Source organism: Aptenodytes forsteri, unplaced genomic scaffold (genome assembly GCF_000699145.1).
Source record: "Aptenodytes forsteri isolate BGI_AS27 unplaced genomic scaffold, ASM69914v1 Scaffold511, whole genome shotgun sequence".
Lineage (NCBI taxonomy): Eukaryota > Metazoa > Chordata > Aves > Sphenisciformes > Spheniscidae > Aptenodytes > Aptenodytes forsteri.
In genome coordinates, this window is record NW_008794707.1 from 301,995 (window position 1) to 327,347 (window position 25,353).

The 25,353-nt window shown below is 38.7% G+C and overlaps 1 protein-coding gene across 1 annotated transcript in view; it reads left to right on the forward strand.

Moving 5' to 3' along the window:
• Positions 1 to 23,507, forward strand: part of CD44 (CD44 molecule (Indian blood group)) — a 57,884-nt gene extending 34,377 nt beyond the window's left edge. The window contains exons 7-9 of the mRNA XM_009273662.2: positions 16,233 to 16,355; positions 17,802 to 17,880; positions 21,903 to 23,507. Coding sequence (XP_009271937.1) covers positions 16,233 to 16,355; positions 17,802 to 17,880; positions 21,903 to 22,119 — 419 coding nt within the window. The 3' untranslated portion in view covers positions 22,120 to 23,507. The remainder of the gene's footprint in view (positions 1 to 16,232; positions 16,356 to 17,801; positions 17,881 to 21,902) is intronic.
• The last annotated feature ends 1,846 nt before the right edge of the window (positions 23,508 to 25,353 follow it).

A 25,353-nucleotide genomic window follows, 5' to 3' on the forward strand; every position in this document is an offset into this window, starting at 1 on the left:
AAACATAACTACTGCAGACTGAACAACGTCAGTTTATCCTGTTTGATCATTACAACTTTGATTCCTAGGTCTTGCATTTTCCAATTTTCCAATATGCATACTTTCATATATTGCACAAAAATTGATCAAAGCTAGTGTCTTTGATGTTAGTCTTCAAGGTATTTTTCTAAATTAATTATTTAAAGATTTTATTCTGAATGAAAAAGAGTATGTGATATCTTTTCTTCATCTTCAAGATATAGAAGTAAGATGGTCTAAATGCTGATAAAAATATTGCTTGTGAGGAATTGCCAGAATAAAAATATTTCCAGAGAAACATTTTGAAGTAGATTTTGCTTTCTTTTGGTGAATATGTGTATGACTTGAGGTGCAGCTCTTCTTGCAAACCCTGCTTCTCAGTTTATTGATTCATAACTTTCATAGCAGAGAGAAAGGTTTAACTATCAAATGGCTTGCCTGAGGGATTTCAGTTTCTATGGTGTGCATGCTTCTATTAGCTTTGAATGCTTTTTGTCAAAATATTGGGGTGTATTTCACATACAGTACATATTTTGATCTGTCACACCTAAAAATGCTATGCAAAATTCATTGACTTTACTGGACCTTCAGAGCTGGCAACACAATCTTATACTTTAGTAGAATGTTTCGAACTTCACTTACACTAAAAGCATTGCATATTTTTGCTGTTTAAGGAATGTAATGATACCACGGGTTCATACATTCTCCTTGCACTCACATCCATCTCAGTGGCATGAGCGTGCTCAGGGTGCCGGTGCTGGTGGACTTGACTTTGCTGGAGGAAAAGTGCTTCTCAAGAAATAATAACAAGATCTGGGTTGAATGAACCATGTCCTAACAGCTCCAGGGCCTCATCATGACAACCTGGAGAAAGCCACCACCCAAGCTCGGTGGAATCTGTTCTCAAACCACTGGTGGTGGTCAAATCCTGGACAGAAGGTGCAAGAACCCACGCAAGCAACCAAGGGTAAAGAACGTCATGCTAAGAGGGCGCTTTGATTAGGGGCTGAATAACCAGAGCACCAGGGCAGCAAGCTTCAGAAGCATTAAGTGGAGTGGGGTTGAATGTGTGGTATATGTCCCTGCTTTTTGTTACCGTGTGTTTGAAGTGGGAAAAGCAAAGTACTGGGCTATCTCTCACTGACTGTACATTTGGTAGCAACAGGGCAGTTGTCCACACTGTTCATGTACTGCGGAGGTATTCTGCGTGTCTGAAAGGGATGAGTATGTGAGTCATTTTATAAAGGATGTACTTGGGTTTTTCTTTTTTCCTGTTTGGAGGCAATTTAGAAGTAGACTATTCCAATGAGAAGGACTTGTGAGAGAAAGGAAGAAAATGTTTTCAAGCCAGTACACTATGCTCACTCTTGCTAGAAGAGGACAGAGTATGGTTAGTGCTGCAAGCATGCATAGGGCACTGAAAGGTAGCTAAGAGCCATGTTGGGGCAGCTTCAGCAGGGCCATGGCAGAGTGATGAATCCCTGGTGGGTGGAAGAACCAGGAGGGGATATGGACCATGGGAAGCACGGTGCTGTACACTCTCCTCTGTGATTATAAGGCTGCATGTAGGGGAGACAGGAAAGCATAACTGCTGTCAGCAGAAGACCTTGTGGGTTAGGGCTTCATGGCAGATTTAACATCATCACAGCAGATGTGACCTCAAGTGGCAATGGTTCAGATGATGAAGACTCTTCAGAGGAGACGATTTACCCAACAGTGTTTCCAGGCTGGGACAGGAGTGTGGCCAAGGACGAGTATGCTCCAAGTACTAGTAAGGAACTTCCTTTCTCTTCGGATGGTTTCTTTCTTCTTTTTCCTGTCCTACCCGATGTTCCTCCTCCTTTGCCACCCATATATTGTGTGAAGATTGGATGCTCTCCCGATCAGCTCTTGTTTCAAACACATCTCCCGTGCCACAGGAAAACCCATTTAGATCTTGTGAGGTTCGTATCCTTAGAAGCAATATCTACCATTGCTTCTAGAATTGATGTCTTGTCTCCACTCATATCTGATTTGTGGGCTTCCCTCGTGGCATGTTGTGTCTCAAGAAATAATTCCTCTTTGGAGGAAGTTTCCAGCCTCTATACAAGTGGCACAATTATTTCTGTTTGCATGCCAATACCTATTTGGCTTGCCTAGCACAGTGGATGAAAAGGCTGTAGATTCCTGTAATTTTTCGAAACAAAAATCTCTTTCCATCCTTAAATGCCTGTCACAAACCTATGGAACATTACTATTTGAAATGCTAGGTTCTGAGAAAATATTGTGCATTGGTAATATGATAGGAGTAAAACTGCACCTCTCTCTCCATGCTATGCTGATGCCTAACTGGAAAGTGTTTCTGGTGTGGATTTTGCTGACAGCATCAGGCCAAGGGGAGTGCATGTGTCTTTCGAGTGGAATGGCCGTAGTTCTGAGCCCAGGTCCTTGGCAGCATTGGCTCCATGGGGTTGTCAGTAGAAGAGAAGGCTAAACCAATGGGTGTGCTTATCTCTGGGTGTCCTCTTTGCCCATCATGGATACTTCTTTCACCTTTTGTACACGGTTTTATGTCATTTTGGTGGTTGTTCCTCATTCTGGAGTCTATCTAAGGCTATCTGCTCTCTCCTGCTGGCAAAACCTGTGAGGAACTGATTAACCTTGTTGAATGTGAAGGGCTAGCAAACACCCACAGGGCTTTTGACGACTCCTCTCAAGGGACCATGTTCTTTCTTGGGACTGCCACTAGTGCTTGCATCTGGCTGTTTGAGGAATGTAATGATACCATGGGTTCATACATTCTCCTTGCACTCACATCCATCTCAGTGGCATGAGCATGCTCAGGGTGCCGGTGCTGGTGGACTTGACTTTGCTGGAGGAAAAGTGCTTCTCAAGAAATAATAACAAGATCTGGGTTGAATGAACCATGTCCTAACAGCTCCAGGGCCTCATCATGACAACCTGGAGAAAGCCACCACCCAAGCTCGGTGGAATCTGTTCTCAAACCACTGGTGGTGGTCAAATCCTGGACAGAAGGTGCAAGAACCCACGCAAGCAACCAAGGGTAAAGAACGTCATGCTAAGAGGGCGCTTTGATTAGGGGCTGAATAACCAGAGCACCAGGGCAGCAAGCTTCAGAAGCATTAAGTGGAGTGGGGTTGAATGTGTGGTATATGTCCCTGCTTTTTGTTACCGTGTGTTTGAAGTGGGAAAAGCAAAGTACTGGGCTATCTCTCACTGACTGTACATTTGGTAGCAACAGGGCAGTTGTCCACACTGTTCATGTACTGCGGAGGTATTCTGCGTGTCTGAAAGGGATGAGTATGTGAGTCATTTTATAAAGGATGTACTTGGGTTTTTCTTTTTTCCTGTTTGGAGGCAATTTAGAAGTAGACTATTCCAATGAGAAGGACTTGTGAGAGAAAGGAAGAAAATGTTTTCAAGCCAGTACACTATGCTCACTCTTGCTAGAAGAGGACAGAGTATGGTTAGTGCTGCAAGCATGCATAGGGCACTGAAAGGTAGCTAAGAGCCATGTTGGGGCAGCTTCAGCAGGGCCATGGCAGAGTGATGAATCCCTGGTGGGTGGAAGAACCAGGAGGGGATATGGACCATGGGAAGCACGGTGCTGTACACTCTCCTCTGTGATTATAAGGCTGCATGTAGGGGAGACAGGAAAGCATAACTGCTGTCAGCAGAAGACCTTGTGGGTTAGGGCTTCATGGCAGATTTAACATCATCACAGCAGATGTGACCTCAAGTGGCAATGGTTCAGATGATGAAGACTCTTCAGAGGAGACGATTTACCCAACAGTGTTTCCAGGCTGGGACAGGAGTGTGGCCAAGGACGAGTATGCTCCAAGTACTAGTAAGGAACTTCCTTTCTCTTCGGATGGTTTCTTTCTTCTTTTTCCTGTCCTACCCGATGTTCCTCCTCCTTTGCCACCCATATATTGTGTGAAGATTGGATGCTCTTCTCATCAACTGTTCCTTCAGAAATTTCTCTGTTGTGATTGGAAAAATCATATGCGGTCAATATTGATACAATGAATATCTCTTCTCTCACTACCTAAAATTAACTTCTCACTTTCATGCCTATTTGAATGCATGCATTCACTCATGATTTTCCAAGAAAAAATATTTACCTTTTTTTCTATTTTTTTCTTTTTGGGGAAAACTGTGTTATTTTAACATAATTAATTCAGGTTCATGTTATTTGTAATCTACATCTGTACAATAGTAGACTTCCTGTCTGTGGAAGATGATGTTCAGGCACAATTTGGGAGGCCAAACCCCAAGTGCCCTTTTCATTGGGAAGTGTCAGCAAAACAGTCTCATATTTGCTACCTTCCACACTCTTCCCATGCACTCTTCTAACATCATCTCATTTGTTTTGTGACCTCAGATGTTTAGGCATGATCCAATACCACAACTCAGATATTTTAATACATAGCCTTATTTTCCTGATATGAATAAGTCCCACAGTGATTATCTGATAGCTCTTTTTTAACTAAAAAAGCCGTCCATACCTAAAATAATCTTGTCTCAAAACCAGAAAACCACCACATATGAGGATCAAAGCCAAATGCTGTGTGTGTCACTGAAGCACACAGTCTGCTGTTTGGCCTTATGACCAGGAATGGCCCTGGCCCTGGGGGGGTTTTTCAGTGTAGATGTTGCCATTAATGACTATACTCTAACGCTCTTATTTGTACAAAGATACTAATCTGTTCCTTTTTTGTAATTTAATTTAATTTAATTTAAGCACATCTTAATATGTCTTTTTTCTGTGCACTTATTTACTCAGTAGTGTTTATAAATCACTGTTTATAAGCATTTTTTTTAAAAAAAGTTAGTGGAGTATTTGGTTTCTTTCGGCAGTGGTCTTCATTTTTAGAAGAAAATACAAAATGAGGAAGTCATCTTGCTTTGCAATTTTTTATTCTTTTGCCTAAGTTTTGGGTATTTTGGGTGTTAATTTATTTATCTTTGAGACTCTGCATTGGTGACATATTCCACATGGTGTATTGCATTCCAACTACCTTCTATGGCCTAGTGGTATCTGCATGCTTCATGGCTGAAAATGTATACAGTCTCTGACCATAGACTCTTATGGAAGCTTTATTTTATCTGTTCAATTGTATTATAACTTTCTTGACTAATATTGGCTTCCTGGTGGCTGTCAAGGTGCTTTTGTTTTTTTGCTGACCATAGCTTTTGAGCTCATTGGTGGATATTCTAACATGAATCTGAGTACTTCTTGAGTACTTAGCAAGCATGTTTTACATGTATTCAGACATCTACCATATTCTTTAGGTCCAGCATTATTCATCAAACTTGAGTTTAAATGTCTGTAACTGCTGTAATGGTTTTACACTACTTCTGCTATACGTTATTCTTCTATTGCTTGTTTTCCCCATTCTTCTTGGGAAACCTTGCATCTGTCCAATGCAAAGAAAAGAACGACTGGTTTGATGTAAAGGGATTTGATAAGAGAGTAGAGAGACTACAGTTAAGCTATGCATGAATTTCCATTTTCCATCACCTTTATGGCACACACTAACAGCAGAGTAATAGTGGTAGGTGTAGAGCATGGTCAGCATTGAATCCTCCATTGTCCTAACAGCTGTGGATTCGCAACACGAAACACTTCTGGAAATCTCCACACAAGATCGTTGGAACCCTGCCTATACAGATGAAGAGGAGCAGTATCCTAGCTCTGCTGGCAGGGGTAAAGCAATTAAGCATTTCAGATAATATTCAGATTTGTGACATAATTCAGTGAAGTATAACACTGTTATGGTGTAGCTGGTTGTAATTCTCATACCATTAGCCTCAGTTCAGTATAATACCTTTCTATTATTTGTACTAGAGCCCTTAGAGGTGACATCTATAACATTCATCTGTCATTCCAAGTCTATCTTTTGCATCTAATCTTCATTACTTGCCACTTTTCCTCTCGTCTCTGAGATTTTTAAACTTGCACTGCCAGTAGTGTAATAAAACTGAGCAGATTGTAACATTTAGTGACCCACCTTGGTGAAAAGAAAAAATCTCTTTTTTCCACTTCAAAATTTCTGTTGTAAAATCTGAAGACAAAAGACAAAAAAGGGAGCTAGTGATTCAAATACATGAAACTGTGCTACAAAGGATAATATACTAACTCCAGATGAATGTGAACATCTTGCTACCAGTGTTAGTGCCAGTAGCCAACTGAGATACTGAAAGTGTGCTCATGTTCTTCAAGCCTAAAAACATCTGTAGGCAAAGGCTTACAGAGTACATTGTCCAGCTATTTTTGCTGTGTACCTAGTTTCCAGTTAAAATTTTTTGAAAAGCATAGCTGGATATGAGCTTCGGTTTTAGGATGTTTTGGCTATAATGCACAGCTTTTAGGAGAGGTGCAAAACTGAATAGCTGGCGGCACAGCTATATACGGCTGGATTGGGGGCCAGCCTTTTAATTGCATAAAATTAGATTGTACTTAAAAGAAATACATTTCATTGGGACTTCTGGAAAGCCGCCTTATCCCTCTGTAAAAAATTTTTTACATCCTGTGGTAGTTCTTTGGATTTATATGATCTGCCTCCAATAGCTAGATACCTGTCTTTCTGGTTCCAGGATTGTTTTGTACAGTGAAAGTTTATACAACTGGCATCAGAACAGGTGCTATAACCACCCAGAAATAATTTTTGTGATAACTTTCTTCTAGTTCTGAAGTATTGTTAGATCAGTTGTATTCATACATTAGTTAATTTTAACTTTTTTTTTACAAGATAATCTATATGTATTAGGTTTAATTATAAAAATAATGAATTACATTTGCATGAGTGCCCTCTTTATGAACATTTCATTGCCTGAATGTGAAGATAGTTTTTCCTCCAGTTTTGCTCTATCTGGGAAATAGCGTAGGTTTCTCTAGCTTGTGACTTAGGCATATGTAACAGGTCCAGCTCATTCTTTGCATGCTCTGATTAAGGACCTTTGCTTTACCTTTAATATATCACTCATGGAAACGTTTGATACCTAAGGCAAATACATTTCAAACTGAGTTCTAATGCTTATCTTAGTGTTATAGGTATTCTTTTTTTTCTTCTGTATCTTTTCTAAGCCTTTTCATGTTCATTAGAAAATCTTTTATGGTGGTGGTATTTCAGTTGATTTCTGACTGCATCTTCTGCTATGTAAACAACAGCAAATTAAAGAGTGAGCAATGAATTTGTTTTATCAGTAAGAGCTTTAATTATTACTGAGTTCAAAACAAGTATGCTTTTCAACTTTGAATATATGAACCTGCTTATTTCATTCATCCAGTCCCAGAAGAAATGACAATTTCCTTGGAGCCAGCCTTGTAATTGTGTAATTGAGACATTAACTCAAAAGAGGAAGTTCATCATCTTTTTCACTTTTAAAAACCCGGAATACACAGACTCAACAGTTAAGTTAGTATTAATAAATATGCACTAGAGATGCAAGCTGTTGTTTCTATGTGTTCTTCCACTACTTCTCCTATAGCTTTTCTCTGCCATTGGTCATTGGGATACTTTCCAGCACACTTAAGTCTTCTTCCGATCCTGGTGATGTGGTTTCCAAAGGACTTTTGTTTTCTTTCCTCTTTCATTTCACATCAAATGCAACAATGAAAAGAAAAAGCCAAAACACAAAAGCTAAGCACCCTTGTTGCGTAGACCATGAAGATGAGAATAATATGACTGGTGTTGGGTATTTTGACCATTATTGATTCAATCGTCATCTTAGCAGCACTAGTTACAAGTGAAAATGAAAAACGTCAAGGACCAGCCCAACATCCACTATTACACAGTGTTCATTCTGGATGGATCAGTCAAGAACAAAATCCTGCAAACAATACTGGGAGTATTGAACAACATGAATTTACTGTTGCAGGTGAAAATGATATTGAAAAGGAATCTTCTCATACAGGTAATATTACAGGTCACATTTTAGTAAATTATCAGTGTTTACTAAAGGTTTAGGGTTTTTTTAAAATTATTCTGTTCTTCAGACCTGTTCCTGGAGGCTTGTTTTCTCTCCTATTTGGATTGCGTGTTGAGACCTGTAGTAGATAAATTCTGTAACTGTCTCCTATGTTTTGTGTTCTGTCATGAAGTTACAAGGTTTTAACAGGCTGTCTACAAGGGTTATATCTGTAGGAAACAGTGAATGTTTAAATGGAAAAATAATAATGTCTGTTGTATTTTTCACATATTTGGGAGCTGTGTTCACTCCCCTGTTGCAAGTCATTATTGGACCTAGGGTTTTTTGCAGTTTTTTGTTAATATGGTGATTACATCTAAAAATTTTTATCTAAAATATCTACTTACCCCACTTTTGAACTATGACAAGATGATACTGGTGATGAAGGGAAGAAAAAAATGCATAGTGTAGAATAAAAGAGAGGCTGCTCTCTTCCATCAGTTGAATCAATTGAAACATAAAATATCAAATTATACTATAAAGCTAGTAACTGAAAATTGACATATATTAGTTTCTGTTCCTGTGAGTGTACTAAGTTTACTAGTTAATGACTGATGTGCTGTACTAAGCACTGCCAACAGTGAATTTAACACAGTCATCATCTACTCTTGCAGATTATCAAATACAGGCCACTGAAAACAAGCATATCATAAACATTATTTGAGATGCTGTATAATGTGGATCTATTCCTTCAACTAAATGTAATCTTATTAGCAAAAGTTTTGTGTAGCTCACTGCTTCAGCAGTCCCTAAGCCCACATTCCTCTAAGATAGCAACCCCAGGTGTTTCATCAACATCCTTTAAAAATCTGGTGATGCAGTACAATGTATTACTGATACATATAAATGCTATGCTATGCTATGCTATGCTATGCTATGCTATGCTATGCTATGCTATGCTATGCTATGCTATGCTATGCTATGCTATGCTATGCTATGCTATGCTATGCTATGCTATGCTATGCTATGCTATGCTATGCTATGCTATGCTATGCTATGCTATGCTATGCTATGCTATGCTATGCTATGCTATGCTATGCTATGCTATGCTATGCTATGCTATGCTATGCTATGCTATGCTATGCTATGCTATGCTATGCTATGCTATGCTATGCTATGCTATGCTATGCTATGCTATGCTATGCTATGCTATGCTATGCTATGCTATGCTATGCTATGCTATGCTATGCTATGCTATGCTATGCTATGCTATGCTATGCTATACTATTCTATACCTATTCTATACTATACTACTATAGCAATATAATTTGGCCTAGTCGCAATTAAAATTTTAACACACTGTGGCAATTTTCTTGGGTGTTTTTGATTGGATTAAGGGGGTTAAGGAGGGTTATGCTACTTATAAGATTTGGGTACTCTTTTGCTGTGACTATCTAATAAAAGTTACAGATTGGTTGATATGGACAATATAATATTTTTCTAAATAACTGCAATATCAAATATTCTCTAGTTGAATGTTGTCTTATTTATTGTGTGCACCATTCACAAATCTGCAACATGTGCTAGCCTTCCCCTCTGTCAGACTTCCTTGTCTAGTTTTCTGGAGATGCTGCAACTAATAAAACAGTGAGATTTTGAGGGGAAAAATTGGATATAGTCAATACACTCAAATTCTGTGATTAAAATCTTACTGGTGGGTCATATTCTTGCAGTTATTTCTGCCTTTGCTGTTCTTAATTCTGCATCAGTGGATATTGTTTTGATATTCAACCAATACAAACTCAACAGCATGATTTGGGGAAATACTTTTGAAAAACAATGAGATATCTTGATTCTGAAAATCATATGCTCAGTTTGAGGAAGGAGTCAGTCCTATTGGTGACAGTAGGCAGCTTTTCTAAACATAAACCAGAATGAGAAGCAAATTCGCTTTACTTCTCTTTGCCATTAAATGTAGTAGACATGTGAGCAAGGCCTGTCATAGAGACAAGAACCGAAGAGGAGAATAATATGAGAAATGGATCTTTATATACTGAGTTCATAATTGCTTCACCATCATCATAACAGCTATGGCCTCCAACCACGGGGCCAAACAGAACAACTCAGCACAAGACACATTGGTGTATCCAGGTTGGGACAAGGGAGAGGATTATGCCACACAACCTGCTATAATGGATAGAATTATTCCTTCCAGAGAGAATAAGCATGAAAAAGAGTCTTCCACTACAGGTACTAGTAATAATGTCAATTATGTATATTTCATCACTTCTGTCTCTTAGATGGCCTGTCTTGGAAAGATACTGCATGAACTTGTAGAGAGGAGTAACTTACTGATCTCTTTAAGACAATGACATAAATTATAGAGTGATTAATTTTCTCTGTGCTCTGCCTGGATGGTGGTGAGATAGAAGTTTTCAATTTTAGCTCTGTGTAAAACAATTATTTTTTACTTACCAACAACACTTTTAGTGCTTCTGGAGAAAGTGTTCTTCTTAGTTCTTCTTCTTAGTTTAGTGCTTCTTTTAGTCATCTGGAGACAGAGTGTTCTTTTCATAGATTTTATCAAAACATTTGTCACTCTGGTTCATAGATTGATGAGAGAAAGGAATTTACAAAATTGGCATGACACAACATCATGATGCAGTCTCATATAACACATACCCTTTATACCATGAAAATAATGTTCTAAAAACATGATATGAGAAACACATGACTTATTCCTGAAATAAGAGGAGAGGTAACTTTAATCCTTTCTTAAACAGACAATGATCAGAACCTATTTTTGATTTTGTGACAACTAGTTAAATTTCTTTTATGGTTGTTGTGTGTTCCTCTGATGGTATCTCTTCTGTCTCATTGCTCCTGCCGTTATACAGCATTAGCCAGCTATTCTGAAAAAGCAGGACAGCTTAGGTTACGAAGCTGGAAAGCTAATGACAATGAAAATAAATAGAAAAGCCTGTTTCCTTTTCTTCTTTATGGTCTGATTAGAATAAAAAACATAAAGTCTACTCTGCATATAAGGAAGAGAAGAACAGTGTGGGTGGTGGGTTCAGTAAACCCCACACTGCAAAGTAATTCTAATAGGTAAAATCTTTCAGTAATGCCAAAATTTGAAGCTGATTCTGGGAGGAAACCTAGTCTTACGACTACCATGAACAGAACAATGAATTATAACCGTTTTCTGTAACTTGTCACCACTCACAGAGACTTGAGCAACAAAAGAGAATCAATGCCTGTAGAAAGGGTTCTTTACTGTCAGTACTGATATCTGTAATGTAAAACACACTGTAGCAGCACTTGGCAGTGTCCCTGAAGCTGAGGATCTGTGGTCAGCCTGGGATGCAGTTCAGGGAATTCTCCCTGACTCTCCCTATGTCCTTTCCCTGTGTCCACTGTCCTTGGGAATCTTTTGGATTAAGTAAAAAAAGTGGATGAGAATAGCAAATGAAAATGTCTGATCAATACACTGAGAGAGCAGTGATGATGTACAGGAGCACAGAAGGTTTCCCTTCTCTTCCCCTTTTGTGGTGAGAAAAGGGTAGCAGTGGTTTAAAGTGAACAGGAGACTTGAACATGGTGGGAATGGGAGGGGCATGGCAGCACACACATGGAATTCACAGCTGATTAAATCGTTGTGGTAACAGCTGTTGCCTCTCTTGATGGTGCCCACCACGAAGACCCAACTCAGCCACCCCTGCCTTCAGATAATGAACCAGGACAGGGCACTGATGGCATTGCACATCCCACAGATGCCCCTGGGGATGAGGTCCTCCACAGGACCACAGCTAGTACAAACAAAGCTGGTGATGACTCTCCTCTGATGGGTACCAGTAAGAATAATGGATCATACTCATTTCTCATGCCTGGTGTGAAATGAGACATTGTTTCTTCTGAAATTGACTCCTTTCCCTATCTTTCTCATCCTGGGGGTCTCCATTCTCGGTGTGGACTTGCAGTGCAAAAATCTGTGGTGGGATCTGTGCTGTTGATAGAATTACCTTCTGGACAAGGCATAAGGGACTCCTCGCTGGTACACTTGGCGGTTTCTGTCCTTTGCTGAAGCATGTTTCTGGGTGACCTCCTGACTGTTCTGCAAGACACGCACTTTGGTGATTCTGAATCTCCAGCCCCATCTTCCTTTCTTGTGCATCAGTGGGATCAGGCTTGATATGCTTTGGCACCATGACTGGTGTGGTGGAGGTGCTCTGGTGGGTTAATCAGATGGCTTGCTCCTGTGACTCAGCAGCAGCACCATCACCAGGGATTGCTGTCCTGGTGGTGAGGGCAGGGAAATCATAGAAGAATTACATCCCATAAGTTCTGCCTTCCAATCCTTACTCCTGCTCACTGGTGGATTGCCAGGCAAGACCGCCACAGATCTGGCTGCAGTATGGATGCTCGCTCCTGAGTAACAGGGTCAGGTTGTTGCTGCTGTGGTCTCTTCTTCTGAAGGTCTTCCCTCTCCATCTGTCACTGGGATCTGTATATGTAGCCAACATCTCCCTCCAACATGGTGAGCATGTATGTGGTGCTTAAGGGTTGCTCAGAAGCCAGTGACAGAGTGGAAGAAGAAGGGGAGGCCTTCATGTCTTCTCTCCTTCTGTGCTTTGAATGAGGAGGATGGACGTGCTTTCTGGCTTGCTGTGGTACAGGAAAGAGGGAAATAATGTGGGTGGTGGTTTTGTGAGCGCTCACTTTTAAAGCTGATCATGACGTCATCATAGCAGTCACAGCGTCTGTGGACGATGTTAACCGAGAGAAAGCAACCAAGGAGCCACTGGCACCTGGCACTCCACCTGGAAGTGAAAGTGAACAAGCAAACACCACAGACGGTTCCCATGTCACTTTGACACCTGGAGTTTTTCCAGACATTGAAGATCATCTTAACCAATTGCAGACCCCTCTTCCTACTAGTAAGAACTACAAATTATGAGCATTTTCATTTATCCATCAGTCAGTTAGTATTTTAGAGAATGGCTATCATCCAAAAACAGGTGTACTAACCATAATTGTAATTTATTGTCATATTATTATTTCCTTTTTGTTTATTATTATTGTTTATGACCTGCTTATAAGATGTCGTTAAAGGGAATCTCTTCCTGTGCAAAGCAGAGGACATTTGCAAAAAGGCTGAAAATAGTGATTTGCAAATAACCTTTTCTTATATTCTGTTATCTGTATGTGGTAACACAACTATTAAAGTGAACAAGTAAACTTTCTCCTCCTGCCCATGCATACACGATAGGATTTTCTCTTTCTTTTTTGCTGGGCACAAATGATAGCTATGTAACGCTTAACTGTCTGTCATTTTTCCCCCTATACATATTCCCTCTGCACTAATTGAATATGTATCAAAAGAAAGGTAATTCTCTGTGAAACCTTTTTTTCTAGGTGTATTTGTTGTTGGTATCTTGCCAGTGATTACTTATAGCTATGTTACTGGGCTGTAACTGACATTTCTTTTGTGAACAACTTTTTTTTTTAAAGGTTTATTCTTCTGATAGAGGTAGTGAAGTTAACAGTAACAGTGTTTACTTATTACACTACATACAGCCTTTCTTTTTTTTTTATGTGTGGTCACATGCTAAGAGTACAGGAAATGAAGGGACTTTTCCTTATTCCCAAAAGCAGTTTCCATACAAACAATCATCCTAACAGTAAGGTTTTTTTCCAAATGCTACTTCTCATGCACACTAATCCAAATACTATTTTTATGCAGTTTCTTGGAAGTTGGTGGAACCATCCCAGGGTAGATTTTGGCCAATGCTCTGTGGACATTCTTTGCACATAAGCAAGATTATGTACCTATATTTTTATAGCATTATACAGCAAACACTTTAAAGATAATTCTGTTATTAATTAATTGTTAATTCATACATTGTCAGGTAGAATTCGGCCTCCTTTTTTTTTTCGGAATTTTATATAAACCCAGCAAAATCAACCCTATCAAAATTGCCTGAGTTATAGTATTTTGACATAGGCACAGAAATATAAATGCAAAATATGTATTTGATAGAATTTTATTGGAAAGATAAATCTATTTTTAATAATGGTTTCCTACTACAACAAACTCATTTCTTTGCTTTTGCTGCCCTATTTACTTAATTAATCCAAGCTGCCTCCTTAATTTTATGTGCAGACATTACACAACATGAAAAAATGTTTGCTACCTTTCTGTTTTGAGCACATAAAACCTGTAAGAACTGGTTTGAAGATCATTTTCAAAGTGAATGTCTGCATCAAATCTTTGCATTGTCAGTGCCCTGGCAAAGGCTCATAAGCCCATATTCCCAAAACTCTTCCTTTTTTCATTTACCTTCTCCTGGTGCTTTTTAAAAACACAATACAAGGGAATTACTAGGACACTACCATCATCATAAAAAAGTTTATTTATTGATGCATTCATTCATTTGTAACATTGCCCCATATAGCTGTAATGGAATGGAAAAGATTCATGAATGTATTGGCAGACTATAGTTACAGGCTTTTTTCTGAACAAATGAATGGCTTGATGTACTATGCTACTTTGTTTCACTTGCTCTTTCTGTACAGCAATGTTTAAGCTGTGGTCTGACATCACACTAATGACTGATCTGTTGTCAAAGTGTCCATGGAATAACAAATCAGTCCACTGAAGGAACCCAAAAAATAACTGTGAAAAAGAAAAAAATCTAGTATATCATCAAAATGAAATGTAGAGAGCTTATGAGGATCCCTCCCTGCCACTTGCAAGCACCTCCCCAGAGCCAGAACAGCAGGGGACATGACTGAATCCTGCTGCTGCTTCTCAGTGCGCAGGGGAGGGGAAGGGTGAATTTAGCAGTTCTCGAAACACCCTAATTTTAATAAATGTCTGCATGCCTTTCTAAGGGGCTTTGTGGTGGAAAAGCTCTGATGTTTCTCACGGATGATATAAAGCACCTTAAAAAAAAAAATCTGCTGAGATGTAGGGTAGACAAGTGAGTATGTTCCTCTTGGTCAGCTTTCTTGGAGGCTAGATCAGGACCTTAGTTGCTGAATTAGTGCTCTGTCCTCTGTGGTGAGATAGCACAAAACAACTCACCAGTCAATAACTTTCTTGTTAATAAAAATAATGAAAACATCTGGAAGATTCATGAACTACTTGCTGGCTAAGCTTAACAGAGGGAAAAAAATGTGCTTCTCAGTTTTGTGTTTGCCAGCTGCTACTAGGAAATGAGATCAGAAATGCTGGCTAGAAATGAGTTGCAATGTGTGTTAAAGAAAAAGAACTTTACAGCTGATTAGAGTAAGTGCTTAATTTGCTCTATTAGAGTCTGGAAGAATTCAGAGTGGTGGAGATCTGTAATATCTTTTTTGTAGTGATAATGAAGTAGTAGCCCCAAATTAAATCACTATATCTATAGTCTGCTGGTAATTTTAGACTTGGGATACCCATATGGCAACAGCGTGGGCCAGAAATGTAATTGAATAAAATTTCAAGCAGTATGGCCAGCATAGAAAATACTTGAGACTGGAAGTATGCATTTTGATTTAAAATCTAATACCGTCTTAGAACCAAATTGCACAACTTATTAAAAAAGGACAAGGGGATCCACCTCTAAATTTACAGAGAGCATTTTTTCTATTAGGAAAAATAATTTGAATTTTTAAAGTTCCACTCTATGCATAGCTATGAAATTTAAAACCATTCAGAGAACTATCCTTCTATTTTTATGGAAGCATTTTAGATTTTTAGAGTTTCAGATTAGCGTTTTAGAAATTCAGTTTTAACCTGTGTAGGAATAAAATTAAAAGTTTCAAAATTTCTCCATATTAGTCATTTTAGGTTTAAATAAAAAAGTAAAAGTACTTTTTTTTTTCTCTTCTCCTTCTTCTTTTCTCACTCTCTTTTCCACATGGAACAAACAAGATGTTTGACTTGTATGACAAAAACCTCTTCAAAAAGTTGCCAACATTCACAGGCCTTTACATTTTCTCCGGAAAATTTCTAGGCAATTATAATTGCATTTTGGTTCATGAAAGTATAGCATAATCAAAACTGAAGCATGTAAGAGGGACAAGAGGGGAAAACCATGAGTTTTGTTATTCAAAATAATAAAACTAAAACTAGCCGTAGTTCAGGTGAGTATGATGATTATAGTCTATGTAATCGTTTTCAGTATAAATACTTTTTAATGACCTCAGCATGAACTTTCTAGAATATGGTTTTTTAATTGTGAAAGTCATAGTCTTTGTAGCTCGCTGTTATATATTCACTAAGCATATTTGGCCTAACAGATAGTTTTGTTCTTTAGGATCTACCTCCAGTATATATGGTAATCAAGGACCACACAAGGGACATGATGAATCCACTACTTTCCCTGGAGAGACCACAACAACAAAAATAGTTTCACAACCAAGGTCGGCCCAGGTACCAGGTAGGTTTTTGAAGCCATATGTTTTAACAGTTTAAGCACAGAATTGTATTAATATGAACTGAAGTAAGAGATGAAAATGTAGGTCAAGTACAGTTGTTCAGGCTTTGTTCTGAATCAGATAATATTCAGCATTTTCACTAGTAGTCTGAAAAATGGAGCATATTGTAACTCATAATTTTCTAGCAATATCAAGATGAGAGAAATCATGCATTTGGAGAATGGGATTAAGATTCAAATAACCTTAATAAATTAATATGAAATCAGGCAAAATTTAGTAAGGCTATATGCAAAGTATCATACGCATGAGAGTGTTCGGTGAAAATAATAGCTGAGATGAGTGTTGCAGAATAGGGCTTGCAGATTAAAATGGAGTAGAAAGAAGCCAACACCATGATACAGTTGCAAAAGAATGCAAATATATTCTGGGACATATTAACAGGAAAGTCATTTTTAAAGCAGAGAAAGTAATTATCCCACTCTGCTTAGGCCTAGCAAGTCCAGAGCTGAAGCTCTGTGTTCGGTTCAAGGCATTGCATTAATGACATAGAAAAAAAAAAAAAACAGAGAAGGGCACAAAGAAAATTTTGGAAATGTAACCTTTGAAGCACCTTTTGAAGAACTCATTATTTTCAGAGAAAACTGAAGGGAGATATGAGAAGAGTATGCTACAAAAAGAATGCTTATCAGTTTTTCACCATGGAGTAACAATAATTAACTAATTAGAAGAAGTAATTTGTTTCAAATGAAACATAGGAGACTTGTTAAACAAGGGAAACTTGTTTCAAACAAACAAAATAAAGGAGTTAGCTCTTAGGAGAGGATCTCTGTCTATAATGGTAGTACAGCATAAAGAATAGGCTACTGGGAAGGTTGTGAAATCTCCTTTACTAAAAATGTTAAGAGCAAATGGAATATTCCTCAGCCATCTTCTTATTGACCCTGTTTCACTGGAGTGAAAGGTAGCTGATATGACCTCTTAGGGTCCCTTCCAGTTTTGTAGTTCTTTTTTTTCTTAGAGTTTGCCCCAAAAATACCCCTTAAATTAAGATTTTAAATTAAAAAATGAACATTTCACTCTACCTGAAAGTCATCCTGCTTTTGTGTCTGGAATTGCAGGTGTATCATTGCTAAGCCTTTTCTTTTGCTTTTGGAGTAAATCAGTGATACAACTCCTCTTCACCTATGCCCACCAAAGTACAGTGCTGATAGGTGCTAACAGTGATGGGCTATTTCATCTGAGTTGGCCTGTGTATAGCTGAATGATGAAAATGTATTCGATTTGCACAGAAGCACTTTGTAAAACAAACAAACATTCATGCAAGCTAGGAAAAAAGTCTGACAGTTTAAAGAATGTAAAAGAGCTTGTTGTGTTCCTGCAGTTCTGCAAAGTGGCAAAACTACATGAAATATGTTAACACACTCTCCTCCCCTCAACTCTCCCCACAGAATGGCTGATCATAGTTGCCGCTCTTGTGGCACTTGCATTGATTCTTGCAGTGTGCATTGCTGTTAACAGTCGGAGAAGGTAAGGTAGCCCCTTTACTTTTTCAAAACACACTGCCTTGCTATTTTCTTCATCGAGAGGCTTCAAAGCTTTTTGAAAGAGCAGAGTAGCATAACACAGGAAAGAGCTTCCTCTGCGAAGCTCTGTGACTTGGGGTGTGAGGGCCCAGTCACCGTGTCCTGCACAGGTCACACATCAGCCTTCACACTCACGTGGAACCACGTGAAGTCAGTAGCTGTATAAACCATTTGGTCTTTACTTGTAGATGGAAACTAACTGTATATAGATCACAGATCGTAGATTATTCTCTACCTATTACTTATTAATAGGATAATTCTGTCCACTGAGAGTTAAAACTATGTGAGATGGACATAGACAGTAGCAACCACAGCATGAGCTGACTATAATCCTTCATCATTAACAGTGTTGTCTGTGTACAGTGTGAAGGGCTGTATTAGACAATCGCTGTCACAGGATTTATTTGCTCCTTCCAAAGAAAAGGCACCATAACAGCTGGCAGTCACAGGGGTATATTCTAACATTGCTATCAGAGCACTCAATAGCTTTATTTACTCCACTTTACAGATGAAGAAACTGAGGAATAGAAAGTTGCAGTGATCTGTGCAAAGTTAGCCAGGAAATTTGAAAAAACTGTAGCCTAAAGAATAGGCTATATGTTCTTAACTCTTTCTTTTCTCTGGGGCCTATACTGAGGTTAATTCTCAATTGTCTTAAACAGCTTTTTGCTACATGAATGTTAAAGTTGAACCCTTTAACAGAGTAACTATTTTCTACTTGAATGTTGAATTTGAACTTTTTTTGTCAGGGTAACCATATAATATGTGGAGATTTTTGTTCAGGAAGCAGTGAGCAAATTTATTCCTAGTCTGCTGGTTGCAGGAAAGCACATGTTAATGCTTCTGTGAAATAGTGTCAAGGTCCTCCAAAGCGTGGCGTGGGTGCTAGAATAAAGCACTGACACCGTGGTGAGGGAGCAATGCAGGCAGTCCCTGCCCATAATGCAGAAGGCTTCTATGAGACAAAACAGTGCAAACTAAATGCCAAATTGTCAGACAGAGTAAACTGATACAGTTTTGCTGAAGTCAGTAGTGGGATGCCACCTGGTATGTTTGCCTTATGACTGTATCCAGAGTATCAGTGCTTCTCTGAGAGTATTATCAGAGAACTGTTGAAATAAGAAAGCTATCAAGCACATGGTGAGACAGAAAACTCTACAACTTTCTTTCTGTGAAGTGATTCTGGAGTTACACAGCCTGAATTTGATTATTGATTTATATGTTTATATGTTACTCTGTTACGCCTTTAAAAGTAGAGACTACCATTGTTTCCTCCCTCTTAACACAGAGTCACCATAGCAACAGACAAACAGGGCCACTATGGCTAATTATAGATTGCATCTGACAAGAAATGAAACAATCTCAGAGCTGTAAATTATGCACTAGATACCATTAATGGAAACCATATCTTTTACTTAGAGCTTCCATGCAGCTGGGAGTGAGTCACAAAGAAAGAAAGTGCATGTGGGTGCATGTATGTGTACTAATGCATGGATTAGACCCTAGTAATATGTGTTAATCACTGTGAGGAAAACTTTTTGAAGCAGAGATGTACTCTGGTATGCTTGAAACAAATGGAATTTTTTCTTTCACTTTAGCAGGATACAAATGATAACATGAATAAGTCAAGAACCCTTTTTTCATCTATTCTGCTAAGTGCTAATAAGCTGAAAATTCATAAAGAGGTAGTTGCTGTGCAGTCAGCACAGTGCACGTGAATGCCAACTAATCCGAAACTAACACTGCAGCAGTTCTATGAGAGAACTGGATAGCTGAGAAAGGAGGATTGAGCATTTCAGTGTTAGCTGAGCAGTAAGTTGAGAACATTTCAAGCATTAATTTATTTGAAAAGTGAAAATGATCTGTGGTTTTATTTGTGTAATCCTGTCAGTTACACCATTTTTTAAACGAATGCTAACTGCAGCAGCTCCAGTTTCAGTCTCATTCGGGTTGTCTGAAAAAGCCTAATGAAGTGTAGGCCTTAGTTTCAAGGTAGTTAACTTCCTGATTCAGAAATCAATAGATTTAGCCTTTCTAGTTAGGAGGTCAGTATGGCAGAGATTTCAAGTATTTCAAACAAGCAATTGGGCCTTCTCAGTAAATAGCAAATTGCTTGGCAAATGGCAAAGTATTTCCTTTTTTTTTTTTTTTTAATTGGTGTTGTCATAAGTTATCTTAACCAAAAAACAAATGGCCCAGGTTCAGTGTGGTCCTATTTAGTTAGTTAGTTATTCCTCTTGTTGCAAAGAAGACTGCCTCCATCTGGTGCCTGTTGTAAAAAGAGTTAGGATCTCCTTCCAGAGTCCAACAGAAGATGCTGCCCAGTCTGACCATCACATCAGGAAAGACACTCTGAGCTGCTCTTTTGAGAGGCTGCGGAGCTCCACAGCGCCTCGCTGGCCTCTTTCGGCATTTCATGGCGGCAGAGCAGGTATCATTCCCAAGGGTGTGTGTAACTAGCACAGCGAACTGAGCTACTTCAGATAAAATAACCCTCATCTATCGGTCAGTAAGCATGAAAAAAGTAATATTTCAGAAGGATAATAGTATAATTAAACTGCCAAATTAGTCATTCAGGCAAAATATGCTTCATTTAAGAAGAAAGCACTTTAAAGTACAACTTCACAGAGACATTGTCCCTCTTAAGAAAGCTGTGCTTTGTATATTCAGTTTACACAAGGCTGTTCGAGGACAACACTGGGATGTTCAGCACTGTGTAGCCAAAGAACCATCTTAACAGTCTGGGGCAAATCTGACAGCTGTGTAACTAGTACTTTTTTACTACCCTGAAGAATACCCAGCCCATGTTGACCAGCATGCTTTCGTTTTGGGCTGGTGACTTTTTAAAAGAGAGTGTGCATGTGTGTGTTCATTCAGAGCTACATACAGAGTTTATTGCGCAGCACTGCAGTGAGTGTAACTTTAAAAGCACAGTAGCTATTTCCTACTTTAATATCATAAGGAGGTATGCTGTTGATAGTAGCAAAAGTAGTTCTCCATATTTCCTTGCTGTTGGCAGGCTTCTAGGCCTGACATGGTGTGTGAGCTGGCACAGGCAGGATGCAGAAACAACCACAAAACCACGGATGCAATGCAAAGAGTAAACTTATTTTTGTTACCTTGCCAACCAGGGGATCCCCGAAGCAGCACCCGGGCAGAAGCACACAAGTGGAGAAGCAGGCACCGCAGAGCTCGATCCTTGCTAGAGGATTACCGAACCTGCTGGTTTTGCCTGTATTTCAGAGATTCCCACAGGCGTAGTTTACCACTCTGCTTTGATCTTTCCCACAGCAGGGCAGGAATTTCAAGCATGGTCGATAGGGTGCCTCTAAGTCTTATCACAGGCCTATGTTATCTAAACACAGATGTTCTACTTGTCCAACACACAAGGCCAAACAACAATTAGTATGATATATGGGTGTTTCGACACCCCAGCTGCAAGTCACTTGAGTGTGTTTACAGTCCTCCTCGCCAATCTTCCATTATTTTCCCATACATGCTAATACAAAGAAGGAAAAAGTTATCTCGTATAATGAGGTGAGAGCTTGATCCAAATTTTCTGCTATCTCAAGAACTTGAGCATTTTCAAAGGTGTTGTCCCAAGTCTGGATTTAGAATGACGCTGTCCTTATAGTGGGATATATACAAAGTTCATAAATGTGGATATATCCAAATGTTAGAAAATCTTTTCTAGCTTTCAGTAATGAATGTGATTCCTATCTGTAGTAATGATAGATACAAATCGAATAAGTGAGCTCCTGCCAAATTTTATGCAGATAATGGTGGATGCTTTAAAAAATACAATATGCAATATGGAAAAACTTTATACTTTGCATTGTATAAGTCTGCACTGGCAGACACAAGTTTCATTTCCAAACACCTTTTCCTAAATACTGACTTTCAATTTTTTTCTTATTTCTGTTAGTCTCCATTTCTAGTACTTATTTTCTTTTTATTTCTTTCTAGATGTGGGCAGAAGAAAAAGCTAGTGATTAACAATGGCAAAGGGGCAGTGGAGGACAGGAAGACAAGTGGATTAAATGGAGATGTCAGCAAATCACAAGAAATGGTGCACTTGGTTCATAAAGAACAGTCAAATGACCAAACAGGAGCATGTGACGAATTCCTGACCGTTAATGAAACACAAAATCATCAGGAGCTTGACATGAAGAGTGGAGTGTAATGGTACCAAGTTGCCAAGTAGATCAGAGCTGGGGAAATCAAAATCACATGGAACTTGGACAGGAATTCACAGATGCACTGTGCTACTGATGTCTTCTGAACATAATTAAACATAAGTTTTATTCATTTTTAATCACTTTAAAATGATGTCTGAGTTACAAAATTGACATTTGCTTTCTGCAATAAGCCCCCACGAGTTGCATAATGTTTTCAGTTCCCAGTTCCTACACAGGGGACACTCACTGTGTCCTGGGTGTCAGGAAGGATACAAGTTTACATCATTGTTCCCCAGATGGAGGGTCTTCGCTGTGCGGAGCTACAGAAGTATCCAGTCACTCCATCTTACAGGCATTTAAGGTACTAAACTTGCCATGGTACTAGAGTAAGTGAGGAACAAATGTCAAGAGCAAAAATCAAGTTTAAACCAAAAAGGCCTCCTATGCAATGTCTAAAACATCAGAATCCTTCAGAAATGCCTTCCAGCCAGGAAGAGCAGTAGGTGCATTCAGAGTCTGCCAGTATAAACAAAAAGTGACATATTATAATGATTTACAGCTTGGTCTGCAATGAGGGGAACCCAGAAGGACAAAATTTATTTATCTCTATTTTTAAATGTCTATGGGCATACAGCAAGTCTTCTTGGGAGGGGGAATAAAGAGATGAAAACATGAGCTGATAGATAATAAACTTCTATACTTTATTATCCTAACAATCTGTACAGTTATCCTTGAGTTTTTGAGGTGTTCATTGCTCTTCGCCCTCTCTCCCTCATTGGTCACAGTTTGTGCATGTTTTTAATGAGTCTGTTAGTTAGGATAATGAATAAAACAGAATGACCCCAGCTCTATCACATGCACAAATCAAGCAATTGGAGATCATTAGGGAAGATGACAGTATTTTATTCCTGAAAAATAGGTCTCTATCTTCTTCTGCTCCATTTTACTTAGGAGATGCTGAGCCTAGTAAAACTTGTTTCCCCTATAACTATTATGTTACACCAGTTTGCTGATATTTTAAAAGTTGCCTTTCTGTGATCTCGTTCACTTCCTCTGAATTCTATTTCATCCACGTTTTTCCCTCTGCTTTTTAAAAATACCAGACGAAACATTACTTGCTTATTGGTACCAGAAGTTCAAATTCTACAGAAAAGATCAAAGAAAATTAAAGGAAGCTCTCCCAGCCATGTAATATAGTAAAGTAGCTGCTGCTGCATTGTTACATGCTTTTGTTTTGTCCTTATGTGTCTGTTATGTCAAGTATTTGTATTAAGCTATGATGCTGTGCATTATGTTGATATGAATTGTCAGAAAGAAAATTATTTACTACCAGTGGTCTGTGCCATTTTTAAGAAAGCGTATTGGAATGGAGGGAAAATGATAACTTCTAATTGGTCTGCCTCAAAAAAATGCAAGTAAAAACAATCTAAGGTAATTGCAACCAGTGGTCTGTGTCAGTTGGGGGATGGGGAATGTCCTGTAGCAGGGTTATTCAAGTGTTGCTGTTCACTGACCATAGCACCTGTCTTTGAAACTGTTCTGCTAAAGCATGTTATTTTATGTTCTCCATCTGAAGCAATTTGGAGGATGAGCATTCAGCTGGCTAAATACTAACATTAGCTAGCACTGATCTTTACTGGAACATAAAGCACAAGACAGTTGATTATATTTCTCAGTCACAGCTCTCCAGCAGTTTCCATGTGTTTCATCGAGTTGCTCAGTGCCCTGGTATCTGCAGGCAGATCTCCTCAGGGGCAATTTATGCCTGGGCAAAAGGTCCCAAGATGAAGTGTGATTTTAAAGTACAGATAGGATGTTTTCTGACTTTATGTAGGTCAGCATGTTTCATCTATGAACAGTCACACAGCTTGTGGTCCAAAGATGTTCAAACAAGCTGAAGCTAATGGGGTCAAGATGATTTACACTATCAGTACTTGTGGTCCACTGTCAAACTTCTCAGTCCTTTCATGTATTTTAATACCGAACTGTGTAGTGGGAAGTCTGTTGACTCTGTGCATTGATTTTTGTTTAATTCCTGTAATATTTTTAAGCAAGCTTTTCTATTTGTCATTATAAATCAAAATGATCTGCTGAAGGCTGTGTTTAAACTGGTGTTATGTACTCATTTCACTAAGTATGGAGATCCAGAGTAAGAATTATTCCTCTCTTTAAATCCTAATTGAATATAGGTCTCAATCAAAAGGAGAAACTTCATTATCTTGAAGGCTAAATTTTTCTTTAAAAAAAGGAAAAAGACTGTGGCATGTTACTCATCTCCCTATTCAGATGTTTAATGGAGAAATCTACAAACATTTATCTAATGTTCAGTAGCTATAAATGCACAGACAACATTGGTTGACTTCTTTTTGTATTTTTAAATAGGGAGATGCTCAAGTTCTCTTTACAGAGGCAATGCCATTATTTTATATATGCTGATTCTTTTTAGATTATGTCATGTGATTCATGTGTAATTAAGTTTCATTATAGTTTCAAAACTAGATGGCCATTTCATATGTGTAATATAGTATATATTTTTATTAATCTTGGTTTTATTATTTGAGGGGTTGTTTGTTGTGTATACGTATTTTTTTCTATAGAGCACTTGATATATTTGCATATTTATTTAACAGATTAATCAGAATGAAAGAAAACATCATCTCTAGATTGTAACTAGAAATAGTATTGCTAAAAACACATTGAACTGTAAAATAAGCTTCCAAAAAGAAACTTGATTCCACACTGAGGATAAAAAGTAAGACTGGCATTATTAGTGGGAGAGAAGTATTCAACAGGATAGTCATGTTTAGCACTGGTGAGCCAGGGGTAATTTTTTCTGCCTGCAAACTCTAAGCCAGGCTCAGCTGAATGCTGTGTGACCTTGTCTGCTCTGCCAGCCTCCCATAGGCTCTCCAAATGCTCTGGGAGTTAGCGATTAACTCAGCTTCCCCCTAGAAGCAGACAACTTGGTCCAATTTAAGATCAACCCAGTAAGATCTTGACGACTACTCCTGGCTCACTGAACCAACAGCATTTGGGAAAGCGCAGCACCCAGCAAGATCCAGCCCTTCCTTCAGGGTGCTGACAGACAAGTTGGATCTTGGTCTGCTCTTGGTGCCTGAGAAGAATGAGGATCTCTCCTAAAAATGCTGAGGAGATCAGGTTGGACCTAGAAGAAACCCCGTGATTAGCTTGTGTTATTCCTTTGTCTTGAACAGTTTCAAATAAAGGTAATCCAGACC